Raw genomic sequence first — 20,959 nt, forward strand, 5'->3', positions numbered from 1 at the left:
GCAGCTAATGGCTGGAAGCAGAACCCAGATCCATCCCAGATGGCTGACAGTGCAGCCTCAACAAATGCTGTCTGGGACACAAAGTTTCTGTTCAAAGTTTCTTAACTGCAGAGATTAAAAGCTGAATACTTGAAGGGTTGGAGTTTTCTGCAAAATGGGACATAGCACTAACTTGGAAACGTAACTGCTTTTGAGTATTTAAATATAATGCATGTTATTTTGTACACCAATTAAGCAAAGCATGCCCTTGTAGGCAATGTGTGGCTCATGCTTTCCCTGAATACATAGACATTTTTTTTTATTTTATTTTTTTTATTTTTTTTTTTTAAGAGTGACAAACCTGATCTCCTAAACAGAGATTTGCTTTAACTAATGGGACCTTTGACTGAGGACAATTTCTGCATTCCTCTGATCTTTTCCCAGAATGGCTGAATGAAGAGTAGGCACCCTCCAAGTATCACTTGGGTTTTGTTGACCCTGTCTGCTGGCCACAAGCAGCACTGATGGAATGGCCTATGAATGGTCAGACCTCACAAAAGCTGACAGCCTGACTCACTGAGCACAGTTTGATTTAGAGCTGAGTGACAGAGCAAAGTATGGGTGTGTCAGGGGACACATAAAACACTGAATTAAAGTGGGGGAAATAAATTTGCTCCTACAGTGGTGGTGGGCAGAAGAAGAACGAACCTTATGTTTCAAGTTACTCTGCTATTAAGAGAAGACTTTTCAGCAGCAGAAATCTTTAGGAAACCATGACAAAAATACATGTACGCCATCAACAGAAGTATAGGATGTGTGGGTTTTTTTCCTGTTTTGATACTATAAATTTTATAATGCCTATTTAATACTTTTTTTTTTAACATGTCATTAGAAACCAAGAGCAGTGTGCAGTGGTTTCTCTGTCAAATTGTTTTCACAGAACTTTATCCACTCCAACAGTCATTTTACTCACAGCAACTGCATGGTGGGTGGGGGGAAATGGCCATCTTTTTATGGTGCTTCAAAATAAGTTGATTCATAAATGTCTGTTACTGGTGTTTAAATTGTGCTTTTAACATGCATGGCAGTTTGAGCATGCACTGATGATTTTGTATGCTAAGAACTCAGTTACACTTTCACTGAAATTGAATGGGATTAAAATAAAGTACTGAGGAAGAAAAAGCATAGTTAATATAAGTGCTTTGTATGAATTGCATGATTCTTTAATCTTCCTTATTCCTGACTTTTAAACAGTAATGTACAGAGGGAATGTGATGCTAATTAGACAAGTTGTTAAGATGAAAGAATGAAGTAAACAGTGACTTACATATGAAAGACTGTGAATGTGCTTAGTCTTATGTAAGCAATGTCGGGTATAGTAAGACCTCTCAGAGAAGTCAAGAAAGCTGCTGCATTCCATGGTGATGAGAGACAAGAAAGCAATACAGATGATTTGCCTGTGGCACAAGTATCTCCAACAAACATCCCACAAACAGCACCAAACTACAGTAGGAATAAAGGGGTAAGACAGCAGATACAGTGTGAATGTAAATATAATTTTTGTTTTGGTTTAGGTTCTTTTTTTCCCAAATTTTTGGTTGATTAATGATGAGTGAACCCCAGCAACAACACAGGCAGCAGCTTTAACACCACAGAGAGTAATCTGTGCCTCTTTTTATCCACCAGCCCTTCCTGTGGAGGTAACAGTTCAAGGGAGATGATGTGCTGGTTTTGAGCTGATGAAAATCTGGACAATGAGCATGACTGTGGTGAAGATTTGCATAAAGTTTAGAGAAAGTAATTAGAGACTGAGAATCTTAATGCAAAGGGAGAAAGGGCAGAAAGGTTTCTCTGTGGGATCAGTTCTGCAGAATGGAGATTTGGACAGAGACTTGCAGTACTTCTGTGAGCAAGGTAGGTTACATGGTGATGATCCTGTAGCTTCTTGGGACTTCTGGGATGGCTTTCTGCTGAAGGGCAGTTTGTGTAAGCAAAGTGATGCCTGTAACAGTTAAATGGCTGACGTGATACATCTAAAAGTTTAAGACACCATTTTATACATTTTTACAGACATTATAAGCTTCCTTTACAAATGGTAAAAACACAGTAGCACAACTCTAATGGTAGATTTAGACAGTGATCTGTGACTTGAGTATAAAGCCCCAGCTGTGGTGGTGGCAGTGACATGCTGATGCCTTGCTGATCCCAAGATTCAGATATACTGTTGACAGTTCAGGATTCCTCTTAAGCTCCCTCCAATTGCAAGAAGAATGAAGCCTATAAACTGGGCTTCTCCCTCTGATGGGAAGCAGCAGTAAGAACTGCTGAGGAAAGGAACAGTTCATAGGTTTTGGAAAACAACATCTGCCAAATACACCTTCCATTTTTACTTCTTTCCCTTGTACCTACTGCCTCTGTTGAGCATTAAGAGGTGGAACAGAGACAAACCCTACATGCATCAGTAGTTCCCCTATTTCAGAGGCACTGTGGCCCACTTACTATTTATTTACAATGTACCTTTGATTTACATCTGACATGTAACAAGCAGTAAAAAAAAAAAAAAAAAAAAAAGACAGTTCTTTCATCTTTTGTGTTGTACAAACAAGAGGCCTCATTCTGCATGGCATACCACTACCTTTCAAGTCTGCCTACAGATAATATTCACTCATCTGCAATCCTGATGCAAACACTAAATTCTCTTCCAATCTGTATGGATACTGTAGAGAGTTATAAAAAAACAATCTACTTATCTACTGAAGCCAATACCAAGCAGAACCAGCTGACGGATCACCAGTTTGTCCCGCAGAGCAAAACCTGTGCAGGCACCCACATCAAGGTCACACACAGCCAAGCTTTAGGAACAGGCCTCAGACACAAATGTAACTCTCTTCTCTCAAGTCAGCAACAAACTGATTATTTCAAAACAAATTTCCTGCTTGTTCTACATGTTCTGCCATAACCCACAATTAAGAGTCATTTTTACCTGGCATGAAAAACACCACTAGGAAACCAAAGCCAGACAGCTCTGAATTTTGTGTAAGACATGTTGCAATGCAGATTTGCACTGCAAATACAAAGTTGGTTTCATGTTGCTCTTTGAAATGTCATTTTTCTTGTTTTCTCAGGATTGTAATGGCACTAAAAAGTTCCTGTTCCAGAAATACACTGGTTTTTTTGTTTCCTCATATTAAGGAACCAGCTAGAAATAGAATAGAAACCTGCACTGCACCAAAAACACAGAAGCAAAAGGGAAAAGAGATACAATATAAAGATACCTCTTTTGCAAGATTTAGGTCTACATAAATAATAACACAAAATTGCTAAATCAATGAAAGGAAGAACTTATCCACAGACACCTAGGAACTCTAGTTAGGGACATGGTAGGTGTAATAATGGTGCTAAGCTCTTAGCATTTCTGTATTCAACCTTTCACCCTTTTTCAGAGTGTTTCTGTCTTTTGATCAAGAGATGGAAAGGGTATGATTTGTAATTACACACAACTACCAAGCATCATTTAGGAGCAAAGTTCTTCTGTAATACTTAAATTGTTATTGTGGCTTCATTTACAAAGATGTCACCTAAATAAAAATATTCCATGCTGCAACATAGCTTAGATGCAACCACCTACCATTAAACCATGACAGGGAATCTGAAGAGTTGTAAGAATACCAACAGGAACTGAAATGAATTAAATCTGCAAGTGTTTTTTGTGGGAACCGAACTGTACCAAAAGTATATTTTTAATACTAGTACATAATCGAAGTTAAAACCAAGACAGTGATCAAATAAATATCCTTTAATAAAGAAAAGAGGAATAATTTTAAAGCACCAAAACTGTGAGTATGATGTTACATTGCATGTACAATAAGGTGAATGCAGTACTTTGCAGACAGGTTTAAATTTCTGCATCATGATAATAAAACCCCATGAAATACACAGCCATAAACTTGCACTGCAGAAAAGCAGCACTAAAGAAAAAAGACCAAGAAGCAGACAATTAAAACTTTTTTTAGTTTCTAGGTATTGCTAGAAATCTTTGTTTAGTTCTTAAAACTTTTTTTTTAAACATACTTGTGCTTAATACTTAATAACTTTGAGCATTTTCAGGCATAGTAAATTTGCAGAGTTGTTTACAATAAAATAGGCATTTAATATGTCCTTTTGAATATAATGGAATTAAAGAACTTTCTTAAAGCCAAGCACAATGTGCTAGTAGTGTCTTAGTCTAATGATAATATTGCACAAAGCTAGAGAATGGAAAATTTGTTTTCATTATTTCTTATTTATTCTACAGGCTTAAGAAAGAAGTTTGTTTCATTAAACTTCATTGGCTTCATTCATGTAAGATAACTTACAGCCATCTGTATTTCTTTAGCTTTCCTTTCATGATGACGTATTTGTATACACTTAAAATTAAGTTTAAAACATACACCAACAGCAAAAATACGCTGGAACATGTTAAGTGGATATCCCCAATGCCCAACACCTATTTACCAATTCAGAAGTCAAACTATGTTTATACTCTGAAAATCAAGACAGTTTATGGCAAACTAATTCCTGGATAATGGTTTACACATTAATATTAAAAACTCAGCAGAATAAAATTCACTGCTTGGACATTTTTACATATTAGAGGTACAGAGCATTCACATTTGAGAATGGGAAGATGACCTTTTCTGTCAAATTCTGAAGCTCTGAGCCACAGAATATATAAGACCTGAATCACAATAAAAATACATAAATGTCAGGTTGCAGATTCACCAAAGCCAGAGCTGTGAGTTTTGGATTAACAGTCAAACTGAATGGGAAGTACAAAGAGCCATATATGCAACAGCCCCTCCCACAAATATACTGGCATGCCCATCCTCCCTTTCTTGACCCTCCTAAAAATTCTAAGTATTTATGTATTAGGCAGCAATTAAATATAAATCCACTTTGTAGGAAAACTTAAATTACAGTATATTTATAGGTTAGAAATAGCCATTGTGTTGGTAGCATTGATAGCAGTATGTTGATGTGCTTATTACACCAAAGAGCAATTTGCAGTCAAGTTTAGGATGACCTACTGTCTGTCAGCTCCAAGAAGACTGAAATCATGCAACATGCTCTCCCAGTAAGGTGCTTCTGTTACTCCTTTTCTTTGCAAGAAGCTTTGCTTGTTCTTAACATTAATTCTGTAGTGTGAAACATCAACAACATATTGTCCATGCTTATGAAATCATTACCAGAAATACATCCAGGTAATTTAATTGCATAAGCATTACAATGAAAATAAAATCTGATTACACACATGAGCAAACTTGATTTACAAATTACACTCCTGAAATTCAGTGCAACAAATGGAATAAGGGTAACATTAACCAATAATGTTTCTGCCTCCTCAATAAGTTGCATCTTCAATAATGCATCTATCATTACTTTATTATTAAACAGTACAGAATATAGTGCTTATACTCAAAATGATTCTTTACAAATAATGTAGTGAAGTATGTTGAGTCCTATCCCCAATTCAGTCACAAAGTACACAATATATAATCATACTAATTTATTTTACAAGTGTCTGGTGTAGAATGCAGACTGTCAGATTAAAAAAAAAAAAAAACAAAACCAGGCAAAACTTAGAAGTAATGTTTGAAAAGAATAAAAAAAAGTCTTCATCTACCCTAGACAGATAACTAACATGAAAATACAGTAAAGTGAGTAAGACTATTGGTAATTTGTAAAGGATCTGGAACCTCTGTGAATGAGAACATGAAATTCTTGTTGATACAAATTCAATTTCTGAACAAGACTATTGCTGTTTACTTTACATTTTGGTTATTTTAGTAGAAACTGAGTACTTAGTTTCTTGTTCCCACTCATAAACGGTTTTTCAGTCCTTACATGAGCATTTGTACAATAAACATTATGCATCCCAAATCTTTACTTCACTGGATCAGTTATACCATAGTGAAACTTTTAATTTGAAAAAAGAGTTTCTAAAAAATAGAAAAAGCCCAAAAGCTGACAAACTAACTAAGATAAATAACTAGCAACAGAACAATGCAGCCACAACAATAAAATAAAAAATATCAATAGGCAGGTCTTTTTATGGAGGCTCTCTTTCCTTACGCGTGTTTACGTGTTTTTCCTTAGTGTTGCTTGCCAAGATTTCTCACGGACCAACACAATTATTACAGCTTTTCTCAGCTGTGGAGGAACTGACCTCAACGCAGGACTGTCATAATTTCCCTAAGTTTCTTGTAAATATACTAAACTTTCCCCTTCTTCTGCAGTAGCCATCCCACTGGAAAATTTAATATGGCAGAGGATGGTACCTTTTATGCATTAGCCTGTGTACACTACAAATGCACAATTTTTATATCAAAGTGAAAATCATGTGAAATTGTGATATCTAGTGACTCATGGAAATTTAAATTCAGGATTTTTTTTTTTGAGCAGGATGTGGGAATAAAACCCATTCATTTTCCACACAGAAGATGGCAGTTTTGAACTGATACATACTGCTATGCTCAGCATAACAACTACTTTTTGTGTGCCCATAAAATACATGCTCATATGAGAACTCCATTTCTACTGAGACTAAGCTACTACAGAAATCTAAGATTTCAGCTAAATATGAAACAGATTAAGAAGAGTAATTTTCATCCATCATGCACACATTTTTCAAGGCAAAGATGACAGATCACATGGCAAACATATCTGAAAACTGTAGTAGAGTTCAGCATGGAGCTATTTAGATAACAACACAGTGCTAAACTGCAGACAAATGTGTTGTGCAAGGGAACCACTGCACAAATACTTTAAAATTACACAATTTTTCTCGGTTTGAAATTTTGCTAGTGTTCTGTATGCATACTCCAAGGAATGAAAATGCAGGCTGGAAAATAGGAAAAAATGAACATGAAAGTTGCTTGTTTAATTTAGCACTAAGGTTCAGATGAAATGTATAATGTATATTACCCTTCTACATCAAAGTTCTGTTTTTTGCTACAGCCAAAAATTTATTTGATTACCTTGGTTTTAATGTGTGGTGTGACTGAAAGTACAAAAAAATGTAGAACAAAACAGCTGATGGTATAGGCAGTGTGGAATGATTATGATGAACCTTGAAAGTCCTGCTATTGCTACATGAACACAGCATCAGACAGCTCACAACCATACCATTTAACACAGAATTCAGAGAATAAGTTTAAGAAAAAAGCATCATGTAGTTTTAGGCCTGTGGAAAGCCAGTATCAGGTGTTTCACACAGCTGAAAAATAGAGACCTGGCAACTAACACAACAAAATCTATACAATTCTACAGTAACGCTGCTCGCAGGTGCTTCGAAAATCAAGGTTCACTAACTTTATAAGTAAGGCAACATGGTTAAGAAAATCCTCTCAAGATGTTTGACAGAGCTTTAATTTTTGGACAGCCACAGCAAAACATCTTCAATAGACTGAAGGGTCCCAGAGATGAGGTTCCTTTAGATTACACAGCCTATTGCTAAGGTAAGGTCTCCTGCTCCTCTCTCTGTAAGTAAACAGCAAGACGTGAAATCCCCTGTTATAAATGTTAACACAGTACGTGTTCCATTACACGACAGCAGCAATGAGTAACTCCACTTAAAAGAACCCAGATCCCCATATAGTAGTTTATCTGTCAAAAGAGGAACAGTGAATGGACCACACAACACAAAGGACAGGGACTGTGTATTTCTCAAACACAGTGTATGTTACACTAGTAAAAACAAAATGCTAGTGAAAATTCAGCTTTCCTAGAAGTGTAATGGGCTGATTTTTAATACCACATGAGGTTTTTAGGAGGTACAAGGCTACTTGTATCTCTGTATTGACATATCTCTTGGTACTGTGGTATCATAAGAGTAGCTGCCTGCAGCCATTAGTCATGAGGTTTAGGACTACTCCTAAGTATTCACTGCAGAGGAAGTTGTAACTCTCCTTTAAAAATAAAACAGTCAGAAACAAAATAAACTTTTTTCAGCCAGTAGGCTTTTGGGTATGAAATACAAACATTTTCGCAGCCACTAAAGGGAATAATGAAAACCAGTAAGAATAGCATGATTTTCACAACTCAATTATCAGAATGCTTAAGTGCTTTAATCTTTTTTAAAGAAGGCTGCTTACACTAATCAAAAGCCATTTTAAACCAAAAGAGAAAAGTATTTTAAAGTATGAAATTACAAAATATTGCTTCTTATAACAAATGATAAAAGTATAACTAACTTGGTTCAGCGTAGCTAAATATTTTAAAAAAGCATGAAAATGTCTACTTTAAAAAGATGTCAGACTAAACATGACCTTCTAAAAAGGTGCTGCAGTATGTCTTGCTAAATGTATCATGATGGAAACAAACACATTCTTGAATATGTACTGAATTCAACTCGTAATTCTCATTGTGCTGTGGTCACTTGTCAGTTTTCATACTAATATATGCTTCTTCAAGCTAAGAAGAAAAAAGTCTTAGTTGCATGTTACTGAATTTCAGCTACTGTAGTGCAACTAGGAATTCTCTTTCTGGAATATCAGACTGCTACACAGCAAGCTTCTCTGCAGGGAGCCATTTAGTTGAATTTTCAAGCACATGAAATATTCAGTGCAGTGAAGGGGCCATTTTACAGCTGGTGTGGAACCCCAAAGTTACTCTAACAGCAAGTAGTCTCCCAACTCAAAATGGCCCCCTCACTTAACTGGCCATACATTACTAACGCAAATATAAAAAGTGCCTAAGAATTGGGCATTCTTGGTAGTATAAAATGCATGTCTTAACAACTTAGCTTTGTGCCCAAACCATATTTTTTTTGAACAAATAAAGAAAAAAGTGACATGAAATTAACATTTCAGGCCATTTTTTTCCATGTACTGAGTTATTTGCCAAAGAAAGACTATTTCTTTGCCAAAGAAAGCCTCCTGTGGAATTGATGGTCATAACTGCTGGCTCTGAATTCTCAGAAATGCAGAAGAAAAGTAATCTTCAGCTGGGGTTTCCTTTTGCATGTTGGTAGCTGTCAAGCACCTGTTTGGGAAGAGAAAAAAAAAAAGGAACATCTGAAAAGCTAAAAGGCTGTAGAAATATTCTATGGTATTCTCAACATATTAGTCAATTCTAACATGCAATATACTGAGCAGTGTGTACTGAGCAAAGGTGCTCTTTGCTCCCAGGGTAATGACACAGTGACTCTGGAGCCAGAACACACATGTGACTGGGTCTTTTGTTTTTGCCTTCTGGTATTACTGGCAGTTAACACAGATTAGAGTTTGAAGAGGTCCAAAATACTGGATTAGGAGACTACAGAGAACAAAAGCTCCCTTGTTATCTGTTACTGTGTCCACCACTGACAGGAACTCAGGTTCTGCATTACTTATATTACTATGGTGCACTATTATATACTCATACACAGATATTCTCAGGATACTTTTGATAACCAGTTATTTCTTGTATTTTTCATACAGAAGCTACTACATATTTATACTGCTTGCTCAGCTACTTCAATATACAGAATGCCTCAGTATCTTTTTACATGTTACAGAGTGTCTATCTGGAAAGAACTGCTCTTAAAAAGGTTAGTTGTAACTTTATGTAGAAGTTAACTCACAGAACAGGCAATACAAGAAATTACTAGATCTCCTGCAAGAATTAGTTACTGTTAGTTTTGCCTTCAAACTCCAATAATTAATGAAACCACTTCACTGAGTACTGCTAATACTCCCTTCACATATATCAAGGAACTTTCTGGTACTTAATAAATATACATCACTGTATCAGATTTAGCCTCCATTTTGAAAGGCAAATATCTGCATTACACTTAGCCTATACAGAGTTACATATAATTAAGCATAATTAATATAAAATGTGTGCCAACACACTTCCATAAAAATGTTTTCAACCTAAAATCTCTATGCTACTGTTTTGGCATGTGTATCACTTACAAGTTAAAAACCAGTAGGTCAATCTTAAAGCATGATATTAAGTGGATAACTGTTGTATTGTGTTTTGGTGGGCATGGCGGCAGACAACCTTACAGTAAAAAATACTAGCCTGCTACTTCTACAACAGATTTTCATTATTTTACTCTAGTATGATGAATGCTAGTAAACCAGTCTGTATCTTCAAGCAGGTATGCTCATCTATATGGAAAATATTTTTTCAGTTGAGTTTTTCAAGGGCTTTTGTCTCAATCTCTGTTCTCCCAAAGTACTTCATGTGCTTGGATAGCAAGGACCTTCCTTGTTTTTTCAGAGCTGTTAGTACAGCTATTTCTGAGCTATTTTCTGAGCTATTCTCTACAACCATTTTTCAATCAAAATTATTATGTGTTAAATAACATGACCTAAACCAAACCCTAACAGGGTTGTTTTTGTAATAAAATATTACATTGGTAAGAGAAAGCAAGTCCCAGATATGTAAAGAACAAGGAGCACATACTCCTGACACTGAACTGACACTAAATCCTGCTTTTAGGTCCAAATGATTTCACAGGACTTTAGCAGGATGTAGACTGTTAAAAAGGAGACAACAACAAGGGACAGTGGATTTTCAGCCTGCATTCTAAACTCATTTTATGGGGCTGCAAACAGCAGATAAAAATATGTATTTACATTGTGTGGCAATGACCTCAGAATATTTCTAAGATGCATTTCCAATGTAAAATGCTTAGGAGGTCAACCAATTTGATTTTAAAAAAAAATTAAGTCAGTCTTGGAAAATTTCTTTGTATCTTGCAAAAAAAAAAGCAAACAAAATCCTAAACAGTCAAATAGATTTACTAAAATCAAAGTCAAATCACAAAGTTTAAATATCATCTGTTATCTAGGAAATTAGATTGCAATCTAATTGCAATTGCACTAAGAAAGCCAAGTTAGTTCCAAGACATGTCTTTTCTTATAGCTGTCACTTGATTTCTGAAGAGCTGTGGTAGTGGTAGTTTTCAATATGCAAGGATAGAAAGAAATTACATGAAAGCAAAATTATTTTCACTTAGAGTTTCAGCAAGAGTTAAACACATCTCCACTCCTGGAGTTTCAACTCCAAAACTAGCAGTACATTTGGTATGGAATAAAAGGAGCAAGCCATAATTAATCAGTGTGAAATCATTAGGGTGGCCAACGGCTAATTCATGAGGAATTGAACTCAGCATTTATTTTTCTGTTCAAAAATTTAGAATATTATAATTTGAAAATACCATACCAATGCAACAGATTGAGACAGTATTTCATAATCATAAGAACATTCAGCAGTTGATGTGCCAAGTCAGGATCAGTTTTTAAACAGCTGTAGCACTTTACCAACAGTCACTCTCCAGCTATGGAAATAACTAACCAGAGTAGAAATGCTGGATTGTGAACATTCAAAAAGGTTATCTTCTTTCTACTGATAACTGTGCTGCAAAGATATAAAATAATAGTAATAATAGTAATAATAGTAATAATAGTAATAGTAGTAATAGTAGTAATAGTAATAGTAATAATAATAATAATAATAATAATAATAACAACAACAACAACTGTCTTCCATTCTGTTTAAATAGACTTTCTTAGCAGATTTTTAATTTCTTTACAGATTGTCATACCTCCAGTTTCTCAGACTTTAGGTTTAGTGGGAACCTTCACTGATACTCAAATTCATTCATGTGTAAGTAACAGAAGAGAGCCACCACAGGGAAGTGCTCTACACTGCTGCTGTGGTCAAAAATATCTTTGTGCTACTGATGCAGCAACTACTTTGAAAACTGATCTCTTGCCCATTTTTGGTTTGCTCTGAAATCATTAATTTCATCTGCTGAAGCCTGATATCTGTACTTTCAGGCACTGTAGCTTAGTATTAATGCAAGTTCATGGAATTCATATGAGTAGCAGAAGTATCAATTGTATATCTACTGTTTAGAGCCTGGAAATTCAATTAAGTCAGAGATTATAGAGACTGAAACCGAGCCACCAAGAAGTCAGCCACTCAGGGTAACCCATGAGATTTTGATGTGTTCAGCATTCAAACCTAACTGTCCTTCACTTAAAAGTTACTCAGTCTGAAATAAGACATACCCAATTTTTATAAGGCTAGAAATAATTGGCAAGTAAATGTAAGGTATGTCCCAGAGTGACTATGCTGCTTTCTAAACTTTTTAGGTAAACCTGGAATTGTCCTTTCAAATTTACTAAATAAAATAGAGCTTTTTCCAGAAGAAGTCCTGTCAATATGCAGCAGAAATACTAGAACAGTAAAAGGCTAACATACTTTCTAAAAAGAGGTTTTCCTTATTACAAACTTTAAATTCTTTGAAAAGTCAGTGATACTCAATTCATATGTGCATTTTTGATCACACTGGATGTCCGACAGTTTAGTCACATTTCTACTAAGTCTCCTAGAATGTGCAACCTGAGACTTAGCCAATATTGTTATAAAAAACTGTTGCAGAAATATTATATTTAAATGTAGCTTAATTACAGGTTAGTTTTCCCAGTCGGTGCAAGGCAAACTCTCCTCTTCATCCTCTGACTCAGGTGATGCTTCCTTAATCCTTCGCAATGCTTCGTGGATGCTCCTTGTCAGAGGGTCAGTGTCAGGCAGAATTGTAAAGGATTCTCTCAAAACATCTTTTTGTACTTTCTTCAGTTTCACCCCTTTCCTGATCTGCGCCAAGATGTTATTGCTATCATCTTCATCAGGAAAAGGAGGGAGACTTCTCTGCTCAACTTTTCTTAAGTGAAAGCTACCACGTTTCAAGGAAGCCAATACTTCATCCATCGGGGAACTCACTGCAGCAAACCAAAAGACCTTCAGTATTATTTTTAAAAAATTTCATCAGTCTTAATCTTTATTTCCTACAGACCAAAAAGTGCCTGCATACTATTATTATAATAGTCCCATACTGTAAGTGTAATGGTAGCTCCAATACTGTTTTAGCTTCTAAATAATCTTCCTTATTACCAGGTCAAAGCTGGTTTATACGGACAATTGTAATTTTTGTAACCACCTATTTTCCTATCAGGAAGTAAAACTTTCTGAACAATGTGGCTTTTCTGTTTGCAGTCAGGAAAGTCAAATAAACTGCAAGGATTTCAACATAATGAAAGTGTTTACTGCATCATCTTTTTTTACTTTAGAACTCAGGTAATGAGAACATGTCTTACATACTGGACTGTGTGATCCATCCTTACCACTTGCATTTTTAGGCTAATTTTACCTACTGCATGACTATTTCCACAAGTGAGCAAGGGAAGCAGCAATATAGGCAATTGCAAGAGCATGCATTTTCCTGCTTCTCTGGGTTCATGTATTTGTTAGCACCTAGTACCAGCACAGTTACAAAAATTGTCTTCCTTTATAATTAATGAAAACAAAGAAGTCAGAGATAGCTCTTTATGGCAAATCCTTCCTTTATCACTAATTTTGAAACTAGTTTTCCGCAAAAATAAAAATCAGACTTTTGCTCTTTTAAAGAGCCATGAGTGGTAAAGATCTTCATCCAGAGAATGCATTATAATAAAGTATAATAAAGTTTTAACACCTCGTATACAACAGCACGTAATTTGTGCAGCACTTCTCTATCAATACATATCTATCTCCAGTTTGTTTTTGTACATTGTGCAATATGTTTTTTAAAACCTGTTTTGCAGTTAGGAATAAGCTTTGTCCATCCCACTAAAGGTCTAGACAGAAAAGACGCAATGAAAAGAGAAATATAAAAGAATACAAGATTGCACACTTGAAGGAGGAAGGACAAACTGTAACGCCCCTGTCTGTCATACAGAGACAAATTTCTGAAGCCACTTAGAAACTTGGAACATGTCGGGGGATATGGAACAGCAGGTAGAGTGCTGCTGCAGACATTAACAATATTCTTAAGAGAAACAATTGATTTGAATTTATATTTGTCATATTATGATGCATAAAAAACTGCACACACAATAGGTGCTTTATAAAAAACTGAAAGATAAAATGCAAGTCAATAAAACTAACAATAGGACTACATAAAAATTATTGTTATTCTGTTATTAAATAGAACACTGCATGCTCAGGTGAAACATAGAATATTTACAGGGCTGGCAGTAAGTAGATACATGAATATTCTTTTCAACAGCATTTAGGTCCATTTTCTATCCAGTCTAACATGGGATAATGTAGATTCAATTTCACAAGTGTTTTCCCATTGAACAAGTGTGCCATGCTGTTGTAAAAGTCCTAGTGTTTGAGTTGCCAGCATCTCTCACCTAAAAGGGATTTAACAACTTTCCCATTAATAACAAATTAATCACAGCATACACTTTCCTACAGAGCAATTCAAAAGATGAACTGATATGCATTCCAATTTTTAAATTAATAACAACAAATTTTAAATTAAATATGCAGAAATGAAAACTTTACCTCTCCTCCTCTGTAAACCCTCTAGATCACCAGTCTTCTTAAGCTTCTTCTTGGCACTGACTAGCTGACTGCTATCGAATAGATGTGCTGGTGGGACACCAGAAGAGTGCTGGACTCCCTTCTCCACACTCTGACGTTTAACAAAGCTGTCACTTTTCTCTAAAGATTTGGTGGCATCTTCCTTGGAGGGCAAAGGTGGAGGTGGAGGTGGAGGAGGCAAAGGGGGTGGAAGCTGTACTCCAGTAGCAGTCTCTGGTTGAAGCTGGTCACTGGTGAGTGGAGAAGTGCTAACATGGGGCAGTTCAGAGGTAACAACATTAGGAGGCAAAGAGACATCTTGAAGTTGTTTTAGGCTTGTGGATTCCTGCACTTGAAAAGGCTGAACTGCTTTTTCCAATTCCACCTCCTCACTCTTCTCTTGGATTTGTATGGTTGCTGGCAAAGATTGAGGCTGCTCGACACAGGGCACTGAGCTGGCTGCACATTTTCTTCTTGCATGAGCCAGGCGTAGTCTGGTTGATTTAAGTATTACTTGCCCAGGGTACCGCTAAAAAGAATAAGGTATTGACAATTACTTAAGCACGTGCAATGGACTATTTTAGATTTTACATACCTGTTATTTCTGACAATTTTAATTTCGCTCTGAAGGTAAAACCAAAGCAAATATATCCCCAGCTTTATACAAAAAATTATTAATAGTTTTTATTCTTATTTAAGCCACAATTTGATTAGTCTAATCAATGAAACATACAGGTTAGAATTACAATTTTACTAAGAATCAAATTACACATTCAAAACTGGTTTTTTACTGGAAACTAAAATACAAAATTCCCTCTTGCTTTTTTCTTCTAAACCCGATCCATGGCTCCCTCTGCAAGAGCAGACCAATCTGACTTAATACACTGGCCTTATATGTGAATCATACTGTTTTAAAAGGTGTATCTTGAGAACATCAAAGATTTTCAGCCTTAATTTACTTCTTAAATTTGCTGCCTCATTATCAGTCTTTTCATATTAGTTTCATCCATAGCCTTTTTAAAGCAAAAAATAAGCTGCTTCTGAAAGACAGATCTAATATTTTTTGTACAACTGTGGAAGGCCTAAAGCAATAACATGCAACAGTATCAGCATGTTAATAGAAAAAGTCAGCTCATTAACAGGTGCTGGTTAAAATAAGTAAATTTTCTTCAATTTAAAAAATAAGGATATGAATATACTGCTGAAATACTGCTGAAGAACACAACTTTTCAGCAAAGAAACTTCTCATACCTTTATTTTTTTAATGTATACAACAAAAAGTCTTCACCAATTAATAAAGTCTCTGTTTTCTTTCACTTTCAGCCCTTTCCTTATTCCTTTCCCTTCATTCCACCTTCTATGCACTTTCCAATTCTTCCGTTGTAATAAGAAGGGGCAGCAATCAGCAGCAGGGTGGCATGTCAGATGAAAATGCTTTAAACTCTACTTTGTGGGAAGTACTGTTTAGATTATACTTCTCAAGAATATGTGCCAAGTGTCTTGTCACAAGGTATAGGTTTAAGAGTAAATAGAAACTTATTATGGCACTGGGAATGCAACAGCTAGAGGAATCTGTTACCGCCAATGCCCTGTTTTGATGCAAATTTTCCAAAGACCAGTTAATGATACAATGAAAGAGAATCACTAATAGGAAAGTGAATGCTATTACTGGAATGAGTGAGAATTTCTTCAGAAAAGGAAACTGACAGTAAAGAACAACTGTTCTTCTGTTACCTGCTTAAATGTACGAAGTCTGTCCAGGGTTTTCTGTCGTTCCTGACTAACCCAGGAGCTCTTTCTTTCCTCTTCATCTTGCAATTGATCTCGTTTCTGAGAAAATATATGGACAACCTGTAAATATTACATCTTCTACTCTATTTGGCTTCACTAGAAAAAAACTCTTTTCCTAAATGTGAAGAGTTACTTAAAAAGATACTTCTCAAATAAATATAACCTCAAAATTTGGCCTCCGACTTTCCCTTAAAAATAGTATACATTTCCTGGTTTGTTTTCTCAAAGAAACGCAAAGCTCAGTAAAAAAAGTATTTCAATCTTGAACAGGAACACTTGGCAGACTTGTTACTTTGAGAGATGAGAAACAACAAGTGACAGAATGCTACACTTAGAGAGGCTCCCTTGAATTAAAATTACATAAATTAGCCAGAGAGCAAAGCAGTATCCATTTCCCCCTCATTCCAATTAGAAAATGACAGTCTAAATTGCAAGGCTGTCCATTTTAAACAAGTTGTATTAGTATTTATAAAGTACGAGAATTCACAGAACTCAGCATCACAAAGTTTTGAAACCAATAGTGAGCAAATTAAGTAAACGTTTTCACACTTACATTTACAACAGTAAATACAAGTTTTTATTTACTCCAGCTTTTGTTATCTAATCCAGCTTGATTTTATGTAATTTCACTTAAGAAAAGGTCTGAAGCTCTTCCTTGCAGCTAGGACAGTTGTGTTTTTTCTTGTAAAGAGATTTTACCTTATGGAAAACACACCTTTGGGTACATCTTCTTTAACTAATCATTCTTTCTTACACAACTTCAGCAAGAGTTACTACACCTTTGAAACAAACACTCACTCCTCTGTCAAATTTACTGGAAATGGAAGCTAATTACCAGAAGGTGAAATTCACTGAATGCAAGTTCAGAAGCTATCAGGAAAAGTGATGTAATGGCTGACCACAAAGCTAAAACCCTGAGCAAAAACAGCAGCTTTAATTCTTAAGATGACTCACAGCATTCAATATTACTTTTGAAAGTGCATCTTCATAATCAAAACTTCTGATCACTTTTGTGAACCTTTTACTCTCATTGAGTCACCAAAAAGCAGTGTCTGCCTGCCATTTTCATAAGTCAGCTAGTGGCCTGGTGTCCTTCACAAAAAGCCAACTCCTGTGATTTGGAAGGAAGTATAGATGCGTTAGGGAGAGAAAGATGAGAACATGTCTGAAAAAATAGTAAGAACAGAAAACAGAAAAAGATGAAGAGGAGGAGAAGCATGTGGTAAAAGATGTGCAAAGAAGTTAGAACAGAAGCATAAAGAACAGAAGAAAAGTAGTTCTATCACTGTACCTGAATGTTACATATGCATTCAGATCAAACTTTTCCTGAAGCAGTCTCAAAATCAAGTTGTTTTTTTTGGTGTTTTTTTTTCGGTTTTTTTTTTTTTTTGGCTGACTTGTGTATTTGGCTTTGTTTCACTTTTAAGTAAAACAGTAAAAATGCAATTCTTATTTGGTATCAAATTTGGACTCCCCTTTTCCAAAGTTTTCTAAGAGTTATCTTTCCAAAATTCTTAATGAAATCCAGTGATTTAAAACCTATTTTACCATAATGCTAGAATTTTTCAGACACATTTTTACCAGAAAAACCCCACACAAACACAAAATATTAGCATAAGGTTCTTTATATCATTCAAGCGTGCAACTCCATAATATAAAGCTATGCAGTACTTGAGAGACAATTAAATCCTTTGGCTTTGTCAAGTCCTATTTGTAAGACTGATAAATGGGCTACAGTCCACACAGTAACCTCCTCTGCCTTATTATAAGAACTGATAAAAAAAAAATTGTTTTAATTCCTGAAAGAATATTCCAATACATACTGCCTTTGACAAGTAGCCTTTCCATAAAATAAATTATGCAGCTGACTTCCTGGACAAAAATATCAATGTTAAAAATGTATAAGGATGAAACAGAATCACTTTCACTAATCTAATTGAAGCCTGAATTAAAGTGACTTGGATTTCAATGCATCTTTGTCAGTGATCTTTATGAAATATTGATACTATATCAGCTCCCAAGACCTAGTCCAAAATTTGAATATTCTTTAACATAAGCCTACTACGTACAGCATAAGAGACCAGCTGGTCTATTCTCTGCAACGAGACTATGAAAAAAATCATGGAGCATCCATCTGGAACTAAAAGTTTATACAACATAATTATAGTAATTGCTTTAATAGAAGGAAGAAAAGTAGTAACCAAGCTTATTAAGATTTAAGAATAAATATGTGTGATTTCCTTACTCCTATCAGCATACCTGATGTAATACTCAGAGATGTTCAGAATCATCTATGTGCACATGATGATAAACAAAACACTCAGAATGTCAACCTAGCATAAAGAACTGTTCTACTTGCTTGGTTCCCATGTTTTCCTAACACAACTATATACTCCCGCTTGCCAGCATAATATGACACAGAAATCCATGGTGCAAAGGTCAGGGATGCACACCATCTTTGAAACAGCTATCACTCTGAATGCTCCCCTAATTAATGTATAATGAGGAATGCAAGCTATTAATGACACGCTAAGCTCTATAGCAGAAAACTTAAACTTACCAGCTGAACAGTATGGTGCATTTTGTACTCCTCCTTGCTCTGGTGACGCTGCTGGATCTTCTCATTATGCTTTGCAATACAGATCTCCTGCAGGGACACAAAATACAACCTATAAGGCATGCAATTTAAATACAGATTTACATAATGTCATATTTAGTAAATGGCAGGTAGAAAAATAGAAAATGCAGAGCCTATTTCGTACAGGCTCATTCAACTTATAATGAACTGTAAATAAAAAAAAAAACCAAGCCAGACATCCCCAAATCTATTAGTTTTAACTATCAAAAGAGTAGATCCAAGTGATAGCTGCTTGGAAAGTCTGTTCTACAGGACCAATATAAGAGTAGCAAAAATCACCAATCTGTCAACACTTCATAAAGCCCTTGTTTAACCCCATGTATTTGCACCCATGGAAAATAACTAACTCTTGAATGTACCACACATATTTCTGTTTGTGCAAATAGACAGCTTCCCATTTACAGATGTCAGCTCACCTTTTCCATATACTATCTCAAGCACAGACAAGAATAAAGTTGTTACAATTCATTGTGTGGATTTATTACACTGAGTTCACATCTCTAACATCTGGTTTAAAACAAGAATTTGTTACACTGTCTGCAAATAAGAACAGGTTAAAAACAAACAAAAAACTAGGCCATGTTACAACAGCTGATGAAGAGGATAATAGTCAAACTTCAAGTAGATAGACAACTTCATTGGATGATACTGAGGGCCAGGAAATGGCACAGTATGAGCAATTAAATTAGACCAGTACAAGCTCCACGCAGAACTAGAGAAAAGTCAGATGTACATTCATAAACAAATCTCACAGTTATGCAAGAAGGTGCAATGTTAGTAGTTTGGAGTGTAACTCCAGATAGAACATGGAGCTGATGGGGTTCTCAGGTATGATTCAGTATGACTTTTTGGGTAGATCCAGCAAAGAGCTTTGCACTGAAAGCATTGCTTGAGGGAGCTGATGGAGTAAAGCACAAAAATAAGGAGGGAAGGGATTAAAGAAACCTCACTATTCTGGATGCTTAAAAATGCAGAAAAAGCTGTTCTTCTGTAAGTTGTCTATGGACATGCTTTGATCACATAAAAATGTAACCAGTGTTCCTGTATAGGACAGTAAAACCATCAATGTGGCTGCTGTATACAGGTAACTGACAAAAGCAAAGATTTCTGTGCAAATACTGTCCCACCTTCATCAGAGGTATATCACAGAATGGCTTAGGTGGGAAGACACCTTGTAGCTCATCTAGTGCCAACCTCCCGGTCACAGATAGAGAACTTCCACTAAACCAGGCCTCTCAGGGTCCCATCTAACCTGTCCTTGAACATTTCCAGGGATAAGGCATCCACAACTTCTCTGGGCAGCCTGTGTCAGCAAGCTCACCACTCCCAGAGTAAATACATTTCCAACAACTATTCAAATCTCTCCTTGTTTGAAACTGCTCCCTCTTGTCCATGTAAAATATCTGTCTATGTCAAAAGGCACTCTCCCTGTTTTTTATAAGCTCCCTCTATGTTCTGAAAGGCTGTACGGAGGTCTCCTCAGAGCCTTCTCTTCTACAGGCTGAACAACCCCAGCCTGTCATTATAGGAGAGGTGCTCCAACCCTCTGATCATCTTCGTGGACCTACTCTGGACTTGGTCTAACAGGTCCACACATATTTACAGCCAAACACTGCTGGGTTTTGTATTTCTTTCTAGAGGTTTTTTCCCTCCTAGTGAAAAGAGTTAATCCTGGAACAGTCAATCAATTTAATTTGTCGCTGAAAAAGTACAAAATACTTCATCTCTGGGTTTCAAAGACACAGCAAGCTACATAATGCTAATAGAAAATTTGAACATCTTTCTGTAATACTCCAGACTAGTTTACAGTTTACTCTCTATTTAGGTTTTAAATATTATAAAATAATGAGAAAATGTAAGTTAAGCAAGGTTTGGGTTTTTTGACATGTCTCAGATACTCAGGGGGCACAATTTTCTGTAATGCTTTCACTTTAGCATCACTATTTAAACATTTCTGATTAAATGCAATAATGAAAGATATTTTAGGTATGTAAAGAGGATAAACCTGACCAAAACATATTTGGTGTTGACTTTGTTTTAATAAACAACCTACTTCAATGTAATTAGATGTCTTTGACATGAAATAATAAAAACTACTAGGAGGAGCTGAAAACATGTTGCAGGACAGGATTTGAAATCTGAATCATCTTAACTAATTACAGAAAT

General features: G+C 35.7%; 1 protein-coding gene and 1 long non-coding RNA gene across 2 annotated transcripts in view; one reads left to right on the top strand and one right to left on the bottom strand.

Annotated features, from left to right (window-relative positions):
• Positions 1–3,760: 3,760 nt before the first annotated feature.
• The window catches only part of JMY (junction mediating and regulatory protein, p53 cofactor), a 65,088-nt gene continuing 47,889 nt past the window's right edge, over positions 3,761–20,959 (bottom strand). Inside the window, exons 7-11 of the mRNA XM_068176349.1 lie at positions 18,716–18,802; positions 16,099–16,194; positions 14,347–14,893; positions 12,427–12,737; positions 3,761–9,000 (exon numbers count right to left, since the gene is read on the bottom strand). Coding sequence (XP_068032450.1) covers positions 12,430–12,737; positions 14,347–14,893; positions 16,099–16,194; positions 18,716–18,802 — 1,038 coding nt within the window. The 3' untranslated portion in view covers positions 3,761–9,000; positions 12,427–12,429. The remainder of the gene's footprint in view (positions 9,001–12,426; positions 12,738–14,346; positions 14,894–16,098; positions 16,195–18,715; positions 18,803–20,959) is intronic.
• On the top strand, positions 9,456–14,498 carry LOC137464819 (uncharacterized). Its single transcript, XR_010994440.1, has 2 exons — positions 9,456–11,616; positions 11,790–14,498. It is a non-coding gene; the product is annotated as an uncharacterized lncRNA (long non-coding RNA).

This window comes from Anomalospiza imberbis, chromosome Z (assembly GCF_031753505.1).
Source record: "Anomalospiza imberbis isolate Cuckoo-Finch-1a 21T00152 chromosome Z, ASM3175350v1, whole genome shotgun sequence".
Lineage (NCBI taxonomy): Eukaryota > Metazoa > Chordata > Aves > Passeriformes > Viduidae > Anomalospiza > Anomalospiza imberbis.